The 18,765-nt window shown below is 41.3% G+C and overlaps 2 protein-coding genes across 2 annotated transcripts; one reads left to right on the forward strand and one right to left on the reverse strand.

Annotated features, from left to right (window-relative positions):
• The first annotated feature begins 5,976 nt into the window (after positions 1-5,976).
• On the forward strand, positions 5,977-10,731 carry col10a1a (collagen, type X, alpha 1a). The gene is made up of 3 exons (XM_079692079.1): positions 5,977-6,073; positions 6,448-6,592; positions 8,259-10,731. The coding sequence occupies exons 1-3, from the start codon at positions 6,068-6,070 to the stop codon at positions 10,097-10,099; spliced, it is 1,992 nt and encodes a 663-aa protein (XP_079548205.1). The 5' UTR covers positions 5,977-6,067; the 3' UTR covers positions 10,100-10,731.
• A 3,564-nt stretch (positions 10,732-14,295) lies between these two features.
• marcksb (myristoylated alanine-rich protein kinase C substrate b) lies at positions 14,296-16,986 on the reverse strand. The gene is made up of 2 exons (XM_079641222.1): positions 16,591-16,986; positions 14,296-15,588 (listed from the first exon to the last, which is right to left on the reverse strand). The coding sequence occupies exons 1-2, from the start codon at positions 16,684-16,686 to the stop codon at positions 15,028-15,030; spliced, it is 657 nt and encodes a 218-aa protein (XP_079497348.1). The 5' UTR covers positions 16,687-16,986; the 3' UTR covers positions 14,296-15,027.
• Between the last annotated feature and the right edge of the window lie 1,779 nt (positions 16,987-18,765).

The raw sequence follows: 18,765 nt of genomic DNA on the forward strand, positions 1-18,765 counted from the left end.
TGCAGACCCTGCAACCCTTCAACGGATCAGCAGGTATAGCTGATGTTGTTAGTAGAGAGTAGACAGGATGACATTGTTTGTGTATGTTACATAATGTGGAATGATTCCCATTTAGACTCCACTGTCCACTGTTCCTGGTTCCGGACAGAGCATCAGCCCACGCAGTGTCCATCAGCCAGCAAAACAAACTTCCAAACCACACCTGATCGAGGCTGGACCCCGACATTGTTCGGGACATACTGTACGTTAAACTGCAGCTAACTTCCTGTGGTCATGTCTGTATACACAAACAGCCTGAACAGAGAAATGTGAATTCTGTGGGCACTAACTAACAGTTTAGCTCCAACACTTATTTTGAGGCAGACACAGCTGGAACAAAATACAGTGTAGAGAAACAACACTTGTTTTGTCTCTCCGCAAGTCATTATGGTGCAGCGCTAACTATCTGCTCCAGAAGGTGAGGTGACATTTGTGTTGTACAAACATTGTTTCTCGGATGTCACCCTGTGTCTAGGCATAGAAAGCGCCATTTCCCCCCCGCACAACATGCAAAGTCAAATGTAATTATGAACTGACAAGTCAAACATAAATCCAGCTCTGCCTGATGCAGTTTACTCTGCACTCAGAGAGCTGGGCGTTTCCATCCTCCCATCTTTCACAAAGACATCACATACACACCGACAGGTTTTCTTAGCATGTGTTGTGAAATGGCTGACGCTGCTTGATACAGACAGTGAGACCTGGAATTTACGCAGGCTCGATGTAGTGGATTAGTCATTATCCTTAAATACAGGACTCCGCCACCTACACTTAAGCGCTGAAAATCCCATTAAGGTGGTTTTATTTAACTTTGATATCTTAAAATGATCCCACAATAAGCAGTTTGTCTTCTGTTTGAGGGGAGTTTTGTGTTTTCCTTTGAAGAGATCATTCCAGAGAATGGTGGAAAGTTATCATGTCATGAATAAAAAGCAGAGATGGAAAACTGAACAAGAATAAAGACGATATCTGTTCTGACCATTTTACCTACATTGTGTCCACAAGTGCTGTTTTGCAGCACTATGACCTCATAATCTGTCTGGCTGAGTAAGTCTAGCAAAATTACTTTTTTTTGCTGCAAATCAGAAACTCAGATTTTCTCAGCTAAAGAAAGACTAAAAATGATGCTTCAAACCAGCAGCTGAGTCAGACCTTTCCAGAAATAAACGTGAACCATTCAAACAGAAACAATCAGATCTCACAGTCGAAATAAATCCACACGTACGTAAGTGTTTAAACAAGTTCCTGCTGTCAGAAGTGAGTGGGACCAAGATATCCAACTCAACAATTTTATAATACATTTCAATTGTAGTAGTAAGACTTTTCAACATTTAAGTAGTTGTTTGTTAAACCTTATGAATACATGCATGGTAATTGTGCTTCATATTTTCACCTACATACAAACGTTGCTCTCTCATCCATCCCCCCAACTTTCCTACATCTCTGGGGTTTCAAACGTGAACTCCGAGAGATCATCCCTCATCCCTAAGGTAACTACCACTGCCATTTCTCAGTTACTTTTACACTTCCGGCTCTTTTTGGGTGCATGTTTGTTTTCAGGACCCTGTAATTTCCCCACCAATCACTCACAAGGGCCCCCTTCAAGTCTGCCATTCATAAAGTTTAAAGTAGCTCTTAGTGGTCCGTGGAGTTTATTGAAACATTACATTTGTATCCCAGTCGTGATGGGGTATCTTTAGCCGTTGCTTGACTCACGTGCTCGGCCGGGTTCCCTTACATCAACCGCCAATTATGTTCTCCTCTTGGGTGTGGGTTGAGCCTCGGTCGGCATGGCGAAGAAACCAGAAACAGCAACTCCTAGGCAGTGGAGCGAACAAAAACAGACAAAATGCGAGAATGTTCCTTTTAAACACTGTTATCATTGCAAAGTACAAGCACAAACATTGCCAGTAAGAGAGCCCCGAAGTCTTCCCTGATGAATTTAGTTAAATGCACTGACTTTTATTAGCTGCGGACGAGGCCTTTACAACAAGCAGGACCTCACAATGCCAGATCCTGTCCTCTGCAGAGGTCAAAGAAAATCTGCCCTATCAGAACTTCTGTAGCTTATTTTTAAGATTCAATCTATTTCTGTAGAGGATGATAAAACAAAACCTGTTGGTATCCTTCTAAATAGGCAACAGTGGTTTCTATTTTACAAGCAATACCACAGTTTCCTAATCAAAAGTACATGTATTGGCATGGAAACATACTAAAAGTACCAAGTATGCATTATGCCGAATACCCATTTCAGAATAAAACATTGCATTATTGCAGTTATGATGCATCCTAATTGGAGCAGGTGAAGGTGGTGAGAGTTTTACTTACTTTATGTACTGCTGGCAGGGCTATGATGATCTGCTTATCTCTCAATTTGATACTTGGGAGCCGATATGATATCTATTGCAATTTTTAAGTATTCTGTATCAACAGTTTTTGCTGTATAAAATGTATATATATATATTATTTTTTTTCTCTCTATTGGAACATCATACAGTTCTAGAAACCTTTAGTTGGAAATATTTTTCTAAGTGATACTATAAAATGGATATTTGTAGCATAGGTGTAGTCCAAAAGTCAAATGTACTAGTTAATTCGAGAAAATAATGTGTTCGACTATATCTGAAGTTTTCTAACATCTATGGCATCTAACAGCTGTATTGTCTCAGGGTTAGGGTTGGAAATGACTTGAGGTTTGATACATTTATTAAAAAGTACAATATTTGCCTCTTAATTTATTGGTATGTATAAAGTAACATAAAATGTAAAGACTCCTGAAAGTTGAACTGAAATATAGTACTTAAGTAAATGTACTTAGTTACTTTCCACTTTAACAAAAAAAGTCACATAAAACTACATTTGAAATCTGTGATCCTGAAACAACAACTGTGCAGTGTTGAGTTCTTTCAGTGACTTTGGGTGTGTCATGTTCATGATAAGCCATTTTCTTAATGCTGTGAAAGGGTTTTATGTCAGATCAAGTATATGAAGTGACATGAAACTGTAAGCGTGTTTTACAGTGAGCGTCTGTCCACAATATAAGAGCACAGCGACGTCACTGCCTTAAGCTCGAAGGCTGTTAACCTAATTCCTAATGGTTATTACAATAAAGCCTGCTGACCACATCAAGCTGCTGGGGTGCGGTAATGATTTACGCAGAGAGAGAGAGCTCTGCATGCACTTTCACAGCCTTCAATTTCGCCACTATAAGAACAAGGACACAGTCTTTTGCAAATGTGTGCAGTGGCGTGTTTACCAAATAAAAGAATGTTGAAAACATCCAAATTACAATGTTAATTCAAGTCTTCCTCAAGCCAAAGTATACTGGTTCCAAAGCTCAGCAAATGTCTCTGCCTCTTCTCAGGCGCACATGCAGATTGTCCTCAGAACACTGAAATAAAAACGTAAAAGCTCTTCTGCAGTGGTTAAGTGTTTGAATAAACTGAAATTAACTTAAATTAAAAACGTATAAAATCCTAACTCCACCCTCTCTTGCTCTGTCATTTCATCTAAATTTGACTACAACTGGCATAGCTGAGGTTCCTCTTGAAGAATAAGCATCCAGAGATTTTTTTAATAATTTTGTTTGCTAAAAGATGTCAAAACTAGTGGCACAGAGAAAGCATTTTGTGGCAGTAACTAGCTAGGAGGAAACCTCAGCTTTAGAAAATTACAAAAAAGGAAAAACCATGTGCAATAAAAAAGATTATGGCTTTCATTTATGATATTGAAAACAAAAGTGATGCTCTTTGTGCTTGAATTGCATGCGAAGAACATTAAAAGTGAATTTTCTTTAGCATCCCAGAGCCTCAGGTGGTCAGTCTGCACCTTTGCTTTGAGCTTTGGCTCCTGTCTCGGTTTTTTCAAACATTTGGAAATGAAAATCACAAATTATGTTGTGTTTTATTTGACAGGAAAAGCAAACTTAAACAATGCTTGCCAAAAATGATTAAGTGCCATAAACCTATGAAGGTAGCACTTTGTAAAATTGCAGATAATTTGGTCTAATTGACAGAAAAAAAGGGGGTTCAAACAAATTCCATGTGCTACAATATTTAATTATAGCCCTGGTGAAAGACGCCTGTCAGTCGCGTGTTGTACAAATGCCTCAAATAGAAACTTTGTGAAGGCCTCAATCAGGCAACATGCTATCACAATTTTTGCAAATACACACACGGTGTCAGCAATATATACTCACTGTATATACACTATAAGAACACTGGAAGGTTCCATAAATAGTCTTGTGTTCAGGAAGATTCTGGGATGGGACACAGAGTCGGCCCCCCTTCACATCATTTATGGCTACTTGTGTGTTTGAGAACATGTGATTATTTGGGTGTATGCATTTCCTATGTGGCCAGGCTGAAATTGAGAAATTACAGTTGGAGGATCTCAAGTAAGCAAGGCAAGGTGGAGGGTGAGGGAGGATAATACTGGGGGATGAAGCGCTGATTGAGGAAATACAACATCATGACAGAAATTAGCTGTAATTGTAGGAATAGTCCTGAAACCTCTGATGATGTATACGAAATGAGGGGTCCAAAAATAAGAATTGACCACACGGCCATGGCCCCCTTCCCTACAGCAGTATCACTCCAATGAGAGGTGCCGTACAACAGTAAAACCTGCCCTCTGGTGTCCAAACACCCACACTGCATATGAGGGCTGTTGCACACTGGGCTGCATTCAAAAGACTGCTCAGAAACAAGACTAAATGTCTTTTCCATTTGCTCCTTATATAGTTTTATTAGCTGTTTTGAGGGTGAAACACTTACAAAAATACACAACTTAAGAAAAGTGTTCATCCCGAAATAGAGACTGAAATCAAGGCCACTCTGTCCATTCGCCATAATGACGAGCGGACCAAATAATACCCAGCATATGTACATAAATAGATATATCAGTCAAAGTCAACTTTATTGTCAATATCAAAATATGTTTGTACACACAGAAAGATCGAAATACTGTTTCCCACAGTCCCAAGGTATAAAAAACTCTCATTAAAATATGAGAACACTCAATAATTGCAAAAAAACACAAAATAACCATTTACTTCAAGTAAGCAGGAGATGTATATAAAAAAAGATGATGCAAATGAGAGTGCAAAAATGTCCATGCAGCGTAAAAGTGACTGGTGCTGGATTTTTTGTGTCTGTGTGTGTGTGTGTGTGTGGGGGGGGGGGGGGGGTGTTAAAATCCCGGTCCAGTGGAAAAACGATATATGTAAATGCCCCAAATGATACTTCCGGAGTAAACATTATTATTTTTCTTCAATCTATGATGACTTAAATCTTTAGTATCTTTAATGGACAACCTTTCCGCACCATTTCCCTTGCTTACCTTATCATGGCAGACTTGGATGTGCCCAGACAGTCAGGAAAGGTAAAGGCTCTTCTGTGGCAGCCGGCTGGACAAGATATATATTTGCAGATGAGTCTGCTACTGTATATTCTCAATGCAAGCTTTGTGAAGCCACACAGGTGTCCCTCTAATCTGGTGCTGTTTTTGCATTTTGACTATTTTAAGAGGTTGTCATATTTAAACAGGGTGTCCTATAAGCCCTCAGAAATATAAATAAATCCTGAAAACAAAATTAAATGTGTAGAAACAGTAAATAAGTATATAAAGATTTAAAGATGATTTGTGTATTCTACCTTCAAAATGCATGCTTTGTTGTTTTATGTGTTCTTTATTTATGTGATTCTTGTACTTTGATTACTTTCTAGTTCAGAGGAAGACTGAAATAAGTGATAATCATGTGTCTGGATATTCAAGACATGGAGGCACCCTGATGTGACATGCCGGCTTTGGGCAGATCTGTCTTCTAATTACAGCCTAGCTCTGAGGAGGGAGGTGCTTGCACGGTGGGGGCCTTTTTTTTGTAATGATGCGAGGAGTAGATATAGTATAAATACTGACATCATTGTACTAGAGAGCAGCATATCCTCAGTTGTGCTCCTACTCTCAGGATATACAGCAGTACCAGCAGTTCTTCTGGTGCTGAATACATTGATTTTACACCCATTGGATGCTGGTAAGTGTGTTTTCCCTTCTTCTCTAAACTGCTCTGTATCTGGAGAAGTGTTGTCATCTACTAGGTTTTGACTAGGCCTTGAGTATGTCTCTATGGCATGGAAGCAGGTTCTGGCTGGCTCTGAGCATCATCTGGGTTTTTTAAAGAGCCCTTAAGGATGCTCTGGTCGGAACACAAAGTCATTTGCACCATGTTACTCTTAGTTATCTTATCTTACTGGTGTCCATAGTGTTTCTGTAAAGATGTTTAGTCTGTGTACCTAGCTAATATAGCTGTAAAGATCTGTAAAATAACTCAAAACTAGATAGAAAGTTTGCTAACACTTAGTACCTTGAGAGTTCTGTGCTAAATGTTTAATTTTCCCCCCCATGCAGATCATACTTTGCAAAATGGACATAAGAGTAGCAAGCATCTTCCTGCTCATGGTGGCTTTTGCAGCTGCCCATGGAGAACGCTATGTGGTGAAGAAAATGGTGAAGGCCGCCCCTCAGTACCAGCCCTACTCTGTGAAGAGCCAAGGTAAGAAAAACACTGTCTCCTGCTTTCTATAGCATATGTGTTTGACAATACACAATGCTAGCATTTCTCCTGATGTAGTAGAGTTTGTCCCTCCAAAAGTTGCTTCTAAAGTGTGATGTTTTTCTCTAAATTCAAAATATACTCAAGCAACATTTCAAGACTTACCTGTAATCTTCAGCTTGTAAATGTCCATCTTAGTTGTAGAAAATAGGAGCAGCACAAACAGCCAAACAGATGCTGGCCACAGCCGGCTGCACTTTGCTTTGAAAAGTAAACTCCACCTTGCTCTGAAACTGCTCTGTGCTCTGATTGGATGCAGCAGTGCTCATGCCTCTCCAATCACAGCCCACATTCAGATCTAAGATTTGAATAACAAGGCTTATTTACTCAGTGCAGACCTTTGGGGTGTTCTGCCATAAGAAGTCATAGGATTAGGTGCATGCATCTAACTGTGTGTTTTTTGAGGATTTCTGTAGTTTTAATGCAGTTACACTATCACCATTTTTGAGTGAAATTACAGAATTTCTTATTTCTTGGAGACTGCCTTAGTTAACTCAGGTAAAAAATGTTCATTGATTAGCAATATATATGAATTACTTCCAGGGCATATATCCATGAGACTACTTATCAATACATTAAGCCTGTGAGATAAAACAATGCTTCTCATTTGAGTCATTTTAGCTGTTGATGTTGAATGTTCATGCTTTGAGACACTCATGCTAGTCAATGCACACTTCAGCTAATTTCAAACAAAACCATATTTTGCTTTTCTAAAGATTTTCTAAAGCCTTGAATGCTGGCTATAAAATACAAACCTAAAATATGAAATCTTACTTTTGCGTGAATCAATATACTATTTTTATTTGACAAAGTAGCTGTTAGGGAATTATTTTTAGTTTGATACTAGCAATTACAGTTCAGTCACCCAGCAGTGTGGTTTGCTTGGGTGTGCCTTCCTCACACAGAAGTAGAAACATCTGTTTGGTTTTGCCAAACTGAGCTACAGTTAGCCGGGGAGAGAGCCTTTGATACTCAAACACATGTTACCACATTAAGGCAGCAAATAAAAAAGGTTCCCTCTCATTTAAACCTTACTGTTTGACAAACAAGTCCCAATCTGTCCCTTAAAGCTAATAGTTACATAACCAATTAACACATCATTTAAAACAAATGATAAAATGTTGTGAAGAAAGCAGAAGCAGATATCCACATTTACTATGAAGGATTTGCAAGTTTATAATTTATATAATAAACCGTATAAAACTGCACTAGCATACCAGAGACATGTAGTCAAACCTCTAAACTACAAGAGGAACTAAAACAACAACCTAAAGGTTTTCTAGGGGAAAAAAAAACCTCTTTAAATATAATAATACTGAATATGGAACAAGATATATACTTCATACTCACACACACTCCTGAGAGCTGGCCTCTCTATCCATGTTTCTGTAGTTTTTGTGATGTCCCCCAGTTTTCTAAGATATTATAGTTCAAATGATGCACAGACTATAGGCATATATTTCCAGAACAGTCATTAAAATAAGAAGTTTTGAAATGTACTCTTAAAGTATTGTTTAGAGTTGTACCTGTAAGTCATTTTTTTTATTTGACTACTTTTTTTTTTTTTTCTGTTGGTACTGATTATGGACTGTTTCATTATTCACAGTGGTGTCAGTGGCAGGTGAGCCTGGAGCCCCAGGTGAGCCCGGCCCTGAGGGACCTGAGGGACCTGCTGGCCCCCCAGGTGAGAGTGCTGTTGGTCAGCCTGGAGCCGAAGGATCTGCTGGAGCCCCTGGAGCTCCTGGTCGTTCCATTGCTGGCAAACCTGGTTCCCCAGGTGGATCTGGAAAACCTGGCAGCCACGGACTTCATGGTGAAAAGGGAGACACTGGAGCCGCTGGCCCTCAAGGACCAAGGGGAGGCCCTGGATCCTCCGGAAGCCCTGGACCTGCTGGCCTCTCTGCCACTGGCAAGCCTGGACCTTCAGGTCTTCCTGGACAAATGGGACCCAGAGGAGAGTCTGGTCTGAAAGGACATCCAGGTGTACCTGGCCTTCCAGGTTCTAAGGGTGATAGAGGGGTGGGAGTTCAAGGAGCTCAGGGTGAGACAGGGCCCGAAGGAGCTGTGGGCGCAACTGGACAACCAGGTGAGGCCGGTGTTGGAAAGCCAGGAAGAAATGGTATGGCAGGTGAGCCAGGAAAGTCAGGTAGCTCAGGTAGGGATGGTGCCGCAGGTCCCATGGGACCACAGGGACCCAAGGGACACACCGGTGCCACAGGTGTAGGTATGCCAGGTAAATCAGGTGATAACGGTGCCCCAGGTATGCCTGGTGCAGGTGGCCCTAAAGGCCACCAGGGACCTGCTGGAGCAACTGGTGCCCCTGGAGTCCCCGGATATGGAAAGCCAGGATCTAATGGAGAGAAGGGAGAGAGGGGATTTACAGGTGCCAGCGGGTCAACAGGTGCCAAGGGTGAGAAAGGTCCAACAGGATATACTGGTGCTACTGGTGCCACTGGATCAGTTGGTTCCGTTGGACCTCAGGGTGCAACTGGTTTCACAGGTGAGCATGGCGCTGTTGGCTCCAAAGGTGACACAGGTGCAACTGGAGCTCAGGGAATTAAGGGAAACAAGGGAGATCAGGGAGCACAGGGCTTTGCAGGCAAGCAGGGTTATCCAGGCACAGCTGGTCCTCCTGGACCCAGAGGAGCATCTGGACCCACAGGTGACAAAGGTCATACAGGTGGCCCAGGTACCCCAGGTGCCTCTGGTATTCCAGGCCCTGCTGGACCCAAAGGTCATCCCGGTCGTGCTGGTGAGTCAGGTGCCTCTGGTGCTGATGGTGCTCCAGGTACCAGAGGATCTACTGGTCCTCAGGGTCCTTCTGGTCCTTCTGGCCTTAAGGGACACCCAGGTCTGCCTGGTCCTTCTGGCCCTGCAGGTTTGTCTGCTAAGGGTGTCCCTGGACCTCAGGGTTCCCCTGGTATGCCCGGTGATAATGGTGTTGATGGAGAGGCTGGCCCTGCTGGTCCCGCTGGTGCTCCTGGTGCTCCTGGTGAGATTATATATGAGAAGGGCATGGGAATGGGAATGGGTGAGATTATGGTCAAGAGCCCCATGTCTGCTTTCACTGCATCTCTGATCACCCCCTACCCTGCTTCTGGCAGCCCTATCAAGTTTGACCAGATTGTGTACAATGCTGAGAACCACTATGACCCTGAGTCTGGCATTTTCACTTGCTCAGTTCCTGGAGTTTACTATTTCTCCTACAACATCCATGTTAATGGAGCTCATGCTCTGGTGGGTCTGTACAAGAACGGCCAGCCTGTTATGTTCTCTTATGATGAGTACAACAAGGGCTTCCTGGACCAGATGTCCGGTAGTGCTGTCCTCCTGCTTGATCAGCAGGACACAGTCTTCCTCCAGATCCCCGATGAGGAGGCCAATGGTGTCTTTGCCGCCGACAATGTGCACTGCTCTTTCTCTGGGTTCCTCATTGCCTCAACGTGATACGTTGATTTAGTAATTGCCAAAATCCAACCAACTTAATTTGCTATCTATTTCTCAAACTAAAGTAAACTCCCTGTTAAAATGTTTCTCAACCAAACAGACAGGTAGTTCACCCTTCTTTGAGGAATAGTTGCATTTCAACTTGAAAACTACAAAAAAAAATAGGTGCTTAGAAGAAGGAAAACTAATTTATGAAAACAGGTGATCAGGGATGGGGGGAAGTAATCCACAAAGTTACCAGTGAGCTTTTGTAATGGAGACAGCATGTGAAATGGAGGTGTTATAAATGTGTTGCGTCCTGACTTTTATTTTTCCACTCTTTTCCTTTAATACTGGTGATTCCTAATTTACTGTTTGTCTGTTTTTTCCTTTTTTGTACCTCCTAGTTTTGTTTGTGTGACCAAAAATCTTAAGTAAACAAATACTTTCTGTGTAACATGTTGACATGTAACTCTTATCCTTGTATGTGACTTGAATATTGTGAAATGGTAATGGTCAAATTGACCGTTATAAGGAAATATGTCACCAGAATACTGTCAGACAAACACAACTACCAGCAACATCGTTATATCCCTGAACATGCATTATGTCGTGTAAAGCATAATGACCTAAATAAAAGTTGTCTAAACCAATGTTTTGTCTCAGGAGCACTTTTTCAAATACTGGTTTATTTTCAGAACATTCTATAAACAACATATTTGGAAATGGGCTACATATTAGATAATACCAATTGTCCTGAATGGATCTCACACATTATAAACTGAATATTCTGTCAGAAAAATAATTCCAAGTATCCTGGCTCAAAGGAACCAGGTCATTCATCTGCAAAGAAAAGTTCACCTTCTGCCTAATGCATTGGGGTCAAAGGTCACCAAAAAGTAATTGCCCTTTAGGGTGGTACAGTAGGGGTTTAGCGTCTCGATCAAGAACACTTTAGCAGGGATGGATGCTTTCTACTCTGGAGAAAATGGGTCCAATTTAAGGCACAATGGCTTGTGTGCTTAATTTTCCATCTGGCTATTTCTTATGTTAGTACTAAAGTGCAAACTAAGATTAAATCGAGCCTATTAGCCTTCATGTAGAGCCCTGGATTGGGTTAGGGTTAATATTATATTATAATTATAGGAATATAAATGATCTGGTTTCCAAACTCAATTGCTCCAAGTTCTGCTTAAAATAATTACTGCCAAGATACACAAGGAAAACAAAATAGTCCAAATAAACTTATAATGGATGCTAGCAAATTAGCTACTGTACATATCAACACACACTCAGCACAGCAGTGTATAGGATATACTGAACTGTTAAACTCTCTCAGATGTAGCATCTAGATCCTTTATGTAAGTACAAATACAAACATACCAACTTTAAACACTGTTTCAGTAAATATATTATAATCTGCAAGTATCATCAATAAGAGTTTTTAAGAGTGCGCTTAATACCTTCCTTTTTGATAAAGCTTATGGTTAGGGCTGATTAGATTCAGCCCCTAGTTGAGCTGCTATAGGCTTAGACAGTCGGGGGACATCTTACTTCTTCCTTCTCTCTGTCTGTACCTGTGTACTCTCATGTTCCGAATAACCCATCTACCCCCACATTTCTTTTTGGTGTCTATCTACGCTGGGATCCTGAGTCGTGGCTGATCCTGAGTCCTGAGTCCTGATCTGAGTCCTGGACTTCGAGTCGTGGCTGAACCTATCACTGTGGTCCTGCCTGACTCTCATCATACTACTTCCCTGATGGCTCCCACAGGATTGTTGACATCCTCGTGGATTCATCTTCTTATTATAGATACATTTCCAAACATTTGGACTACCTATGTTGTAAATGTATTATCTTTCCAATTTACACACGGCATCTATTGCACGCCTGTCCGTCCTGGGAGAGGGATCCCTCCTCTGTTGCTCTCCCTGAGGTTTCTCCCATTTTCCCCTTTAAACTGTGGGGTTTTTCCTTGTACGATGTGAGGGTCTAAGGACAGAGGGTGTCGTATTGCCATACTGATATTCTATACAAACTGTGAAGTCCACTGAGACAATGTAACATTTGTGATATTGGGCTATATAAATAAACATTGATTGATTGAATATAAATGCAGAATACACTCTTATTATTATCATTACTGATGTTAGCACTTATAATGTTATATGCTTTCATGTTGCACTTTTGATTCCAGAAAAGGAAATGGCTTAATTGCAGGTGCATGTAGCCGAGGTCAAAGGTCTTATCATAGCTTAGACAACAGTTTAAACTGTAGCAAGACCTATGTTTAGTTTGTGGAAACTGCGAAGTAACCAGTTATTTAATCTGTAAAATAAATGAAGATTAGAAAATGTTTTCCATTTGAAATGTAATGGAGTAGTAGAAGTATGAAACATATAATAAAGAAATCTCTAAAATGCCATTAAACGAGAACGTCCCACCACTGGTCTGGTCCTGAAGCTAGAAGGATGTATGATAAAGTATCAATTTCCCCTTAACAATGGCTACTGGTTGCCTTCTTGCCAGCCAAGGTTTACAAAATATACTCTACCGTGCAAGTCTGAATATGGGTGTGCTGAAAATACTTTGCATGTGGGATGAGGGACAGGGATGGTCCTCTGGCAGGGCAGCGGGTGTTTGATCTTCCCTATAGAGAGAGAGCGAGGCGGTGGTTAGATGAGGGGCCCCGAGGCACAGAAAAGAGAGGAAGCTGGTTGAAGGAAACCACTTGGGAGTGCCATCTGAGGGGACTGCCATTCAGAGATGGTCTGTGGTTACTGAGGTGGGACCGACAGGAGCACAGACGAGCACTGCGTCTGCTCCACTCCACAAACCACACTCCAAATATATCTGTTGTACTCAAACGAATAATTGCACTTTGATATATTTTGTAACATGCTCATCTGCTGTAATAACTTGTACATACATATGTAAACTCTTGTTTTCCCATTTTCTTGAAATATCTAAGAAAAGAAGGGAGAACCTGAGGACAGAGTTGTGTGGCATGATGGGATACTGTGAGGCAGGGAGGTCCAAAATGGGTAGCAAATCCCTCAACAACCTGACCAAAATATACACACAGACCAGGATGCAGAAATAGAAATATTATGTGTAAAACACACCCTTCTTGTGGCAGCCAAAGTTGCAGTACACTGGGTTACAGTGGGTGCAAAGGAAATAGATGGTTTGAAAATGAGTGTGGTACAGATGTGGGTGTCTAAAAACACCCTGGGCTTTGCCGTTTCTACTCTTGAAAAGATTCTGATCTTTTATGGTGTTTGCTTGAGGCAATTTCAACATGTCAATGAAAGGCGCATGCATCACTTAGGTATGTGCTAAAGTTGTAGATACTAAACATCGTAGACACCATAACAAATGTTTGTTTCCAACACTATCATTTACATTGCAAAGCCAGCAGTTTACGTAACTTACCTCAAGTCTTATCACATAATTATGCAGTGGCTGTTCCCAAGAAAGCCAGTCATTTCCTAAAAATACTGGAGGGCAGAAAAACATCTTAATTTTTCTCCTCGCAAATTAGTTTAGAGAAAGCATGTTTATTTTGCGATGCTCACATTCTTGGATTTCTAAAGTTATAAATCATGTGCTATTTTGTCATTCTTATTGCTCCAATTAAATCTATGGAATTCTTCTGAAGGCAATTTCATCTTGTTAAATTGTATAATATAGAACAATTTGAAGGCCTTTTATCCTTACAAGAGACTGCAGTATTGTACTTATTGCCAATGTCCTTAATGTAATAAAGCCTGCTGAAGAATTTAAATGTACTGACAATTTGACATTTTATGCCAAGTATTTTGAGGCACAATTTGTTCTCTATACGATGATTGAAACTACACCTGATATTCCTATAAGGCTCCACACGAGGGTGCTGTAATGCAAATAATTGAAGTGTGCTCAGTGAGTCACACAACACAAAACTGAAATATGAAACCTACTCAGATACAAAATCAATAAACGGATTATAACCCTGATAAATAAATGAGCTTAGAGTGGCGCTAAATGTCTTTATTCTTCATTAGTGCCGACAACTATAATCAGTTTAGGCAATGTTGCATTCCATATTGAATATGGTGATGCCTCATTATATACAAAATAAATTATGCCATATCAAAATTGCACCCAAACCCCTGTGTGCTTTCTTTGTAGTGTAGAAATTAAGTGGTGTTGAAGTCATTACAGCTTGACGCAAATTTTGCTTAAAACATCTCCCAATTTTATTCAATCTTACAAATGGTGAAAAACAAGAAAAACTTCATTTACAATGGGTAATCTGTTAAAAACTTCAGTCATTTAGGTACATCTCAGTCATAAAACCAGTAATATCAAAGTCTATACAACGTGCATTACTACAGAGTTCTGAAATGGTGGTATCTAATGGAAAGTGATGAGCATCTATTGTTTTGACAGTTAACTATATCTACTTAATTCAGGAATGGTTGTGTCCACAGGAGCGTCGCATTTCTAAGAGTTGTAAACAACTGTGCACTGCAAAGACAACATTTAAGACTTGGTTTAGGACTTTCCCTTTAAATATCACAATGTGTCAAATCTTGCAGACACAGCTTTAGCTGCTACATCCAATTGCCCAGCACCAAATACTTTGATAAAATATGTCAAATTCAGCAACGTGTCAACAAAGTCATGGTTTCATGTAGAAAAAAAAACATTCACACCCACATTCGCACTTTCACACACGGCCAACGTCACACATGCAAGCACCAATGAGCAGTGAGGAAGCAGCACACTCTCCCTTACACCTCCTGTTCATCACTGCCAAGGACCTTGCAGTCATTATGGATGAGATGGTTGCAGAATAGTAAACAAACACCAACAAAAATGAACAAAAAAAAATCCCTGGTTTTAGACAAGTCCTCGCATTCCTTCAGACGGGCTCCTTCATTCCGGTGTCTGGCTCAGTAGGATTACTCAGCGACAGCCTCTGGACTGGCTGCCGTCTCTGGCTCAGCGGGTGAAGCCTCCGCTGGTTTCTCCTCTGCTGCAGGTTCTTCTGCCTTCACCTCCTCAGCTTTCGGCTCCTCAGCTGCAGCCTCCTTGGCTCCCTCCTCAGCTGCAGCCTCGGCTGGTTTGGCCTCCTCAGCGGCAGCCTCCTCAGATGCCGCCTTCTCTCCTTCGGCTGGTTCTGCTGCTGCGGCTTCTTCCTCTGTTGCCTCCTCAGACTCTTTCTTGGTCTTCTTGAATGAGAAGCCGCTGAGCTTGAAGGAGGGTTTCTTGAAGGAGAAACGCTTTTTCTTCTGCTTGCCATCCTCGCTGGACGGAGTGCCTTCCTCCGGCTTGGCAGAAGCCTCGCCGTTTGTGGCGGCAGGCTCCTTCTCGCCGTTGGCCTCTGCAACTTCTACTTTCTCGCCATTCTCTTCTTTTGGCACCTCCTCAGTGGGAGTGCTGCCGTTGGCCTGAACATCAGCTTTGTTGGCCTCCTCTGTAGCTGGAGAGGCATCCCCATTGGTCTTGGCGTGTCCATTTTCCTGGAAGGAAAGAGAATGAAACGGTCATTTGTGAACCTTTCCATGTTATTTAAGGAAAAGGGAATTTGTTCATCTGTAATCATGCATCTTAGGCCAATTCTGGCCTACATTAGAGAATGTGTGTGCAAGAATACCCCCTGCAAAATCTGGCATGCTGTGGAATTTAATCAAATGCAAGGACTAACCAATAGGAAAAAGTCCTAAAACTGCAGTAACATCTGTTACTAGGAGAGTGACGACAGATCTGTGGTTTTCAGCAGTAGGCTAGTCTGCTAGACTGCAGTACCGCCGGCTCCCGCCAGGTGGTGTTCAGTGTGGAGACATAGGATACAATATAGGAATTTTGTGACTTTAAGCCTTATTTGAATGACCTTTTTAATAAACCATTGTGTGTTATTTAAATTGAGATATATTCCCACCGTTCAACTCTGTGTTTTTTTCAAACAATTGGTTGATTTACAGGGTAGTGTTGGCACAAAAACGTGGCTCCTTTCTTGAATCTGGCAACAAAGGCGTGGTATCGTTTTTTTAAAATGGCCATGCCACAGTGAGAGCGCCCACAAACCCCCGCTGCACACATTTCAACCAAAAGAATACCAAAACAGCCGCAATGTTTCACAAACCAGAGCCCCGTCGAAATGATTGTGATAAATCAAAAATGTCAATTTCGACCTGGTGAAATACACACTCAACAAATTAGAGGTGCGACCTGATATATAGGCTATATATATAAAAAAATAAAAAAATAATATGTCTGTATGAATTTAAAGCAGTTAAAAAAGAAAATGCATCAATTTTAATCAACGTTGCGTTAAAAAGCATAGGATTTAGTAACAATGCTTTCGCCGGTGAAAATGGATACATGTGGCCACTTTCCCTGAATGCCGGTGAGCGTGGGGATGCGCTACAGGGAACATGGAGCACGCCATTGATGCAACACATTGCTAAAACCAGACAAAATTCCGCCGGAGCAATTGAGACTTAAATAATTAAAATATATACCTGTCCGTTCGTCTTTGCTGCAACGGCTGCACCTTCTGCTGGCTTTTCCACCGCAGCTTCCTCTTTTCCAGCGGTTTTGGAGATTTGTGCTCCCATGCTTTTGGTGCAACAAAGGAACCCAACCGATCAAATGAATGAACAAAGACCGCAAGCTTCCTACCCAAAAATTCAAGTCAAGCGCCGGCAACTCCTTCTACAACCGATAACGGTGGATCAGCCCGAAACCGAAGTGACCGCAGAGGGACGAGAGAGAACCTGCAAGAATTGTGGCAAAGATGCAAAAGAAACGGGAATTCTTTCAATTTTTTCTCGAGCGGAGTTTGTAAATGGAGAAATTGGCCCCGCCGCAAATGAGATGCGGAGTACAACGCCCAAGTCCACTGATGAATGGGCACTGGGGCTATGACGACAAAGCCAGCCCGTCTCAACCAATCACAAGTCCGGGATTCAACGAGTGGAGGGGGGTCATGGAGTGGGGGCCATGGACAATAGGAGACACAACAACATGGCCAACAACTGGCTCTTATATTCACTTTCTGGTGCAGAAACTTGATTTTATATGACTGAAATAACGACTGAGATTTCATGAAGCTTTACACTATCAACAGATTCAACTGCAGGCTGGTTTCAAGGAGGTGATATCTCATAAATAGTGGATAATCCCATACTATAATTAACAATAATGGTTACATAAAACACATAAAAAGGCCAAAAATGTTATGCTTTACATGTATATGACATTCAATTTCTGTATTAAGAAATATTTAGTCTTCCCTGTAGCACAATTTCTGGCCATTCTTGTATTTCATTATACAGCAGGTTTCATCTGAGCAATTGCCTTCAAAAAAAAAGATATGCCTACATGTACATTAATATAGGGTACAATATGCAAGGAAATATCATAAAAAACTATTTGATGTTTAGCAAATAAAAAAAGACATGTAGAGTTAAATGTATTGCTTGTGCTGAAACAAATAATATGGAAGAAGTTGTTTGTCCCAAATGAAGACATGCGAGTGCAAAAACAACAGCATGTTTCTGAGAAAGCACAGCTCAGCTGGTCTCATGTCATATCATTACGCACCCTCCTGACATATGCCTCGCTCGATAGACAGACGTGCCCTGTAACTATAAGCCCCTGTGCCCACAACATCCCTCGTCCCTCTTCTTGCATAATAGCGTCTTGTCTGCTGGTTGCAGCTGGAGCATCCCAGTGACCCAGATATAATGAGAGTTTATGGCCCTCTTCTCCAGCAGCCTGCAGTCCTCTGACTCCACCACCAGCCACAAGTCTCCTCTCTGCCATCACTGCATGACCCACATCTCCATGGTTACCAGTCCAAAATGGCTCCAAGGAAGAGGCTGCACGTCGAGAGCCTTGAGCGACCATGACTCCTGTGTTTTGGAGAAGTAGGGTGAGAGTGAGTTCAAAACAGTGCAGACAACAGTTTGAGGATTAGGGTGACTTCTTTCACCCGCCCTCATCAAGATAACTAGGCCACGCTCATTGTTGTGATCTTCTGATTACATGCAAAGCTGTAATTATTATGCTGAGCTGCCATGAATATGTAAACCAGGGGACAAAGCCAGCAGGGCACGAAGCACCATGCAGGCCAGACATTCAGACATAAAGACTTCACCTGTCAGGAAGATACTGAACAGCATCAGGATCTTAAAGCACAGCCTGTGTGTGTTCAGTGTGAAATGAAACAAAGGCACAAATCCACACAACATCTTAAACATGCGAAAGGTAGGCTATTCATCACACTTCTCACTTTCCTGCCTTTTAGTTTCTTCGGAAACTCCCACCACACAGTTTTTTTTTATTATAAGGCTCTACCAAACAGTTGAGTCCAATCAACTGTAGCCTATAACGTTAGGAAAAGAAACTGTGTCCATTTAAAGTAAATGTACATTTTTAACAACATGCATTTCTTTTTTACACAGTGAAACAAAAGATATATAAACCATCTGTTTATTTGTCAATAGCAATAGAAAGATATGACATAAACATTACAAACTTTAAATAGAGAATCCACAGAGTGATTTTTTTAAGTTTAGTAAACTGTATAGTAGTCTACCACAAAAGCTAAAACACACAAAAAAGAAGTTTCCATAACATTTCCCTTATATCAATAACAACCAAAGACCAAACTTTTGAAAGCAAAAGTTAAA

The sequence above is a fragment of the Notothenia rossii genome, assembly GCF_949606895.1.
Source record: "Notothenia rossii genome assembly, chromosome: 7".
In the NCBI taxonomy this organism is placed as follows: Eukaryota; Metazoa; Chordata; class Actinopteri; order Perciformes; family Nototheniidae; genus Notothenia; species Notothenia rossii.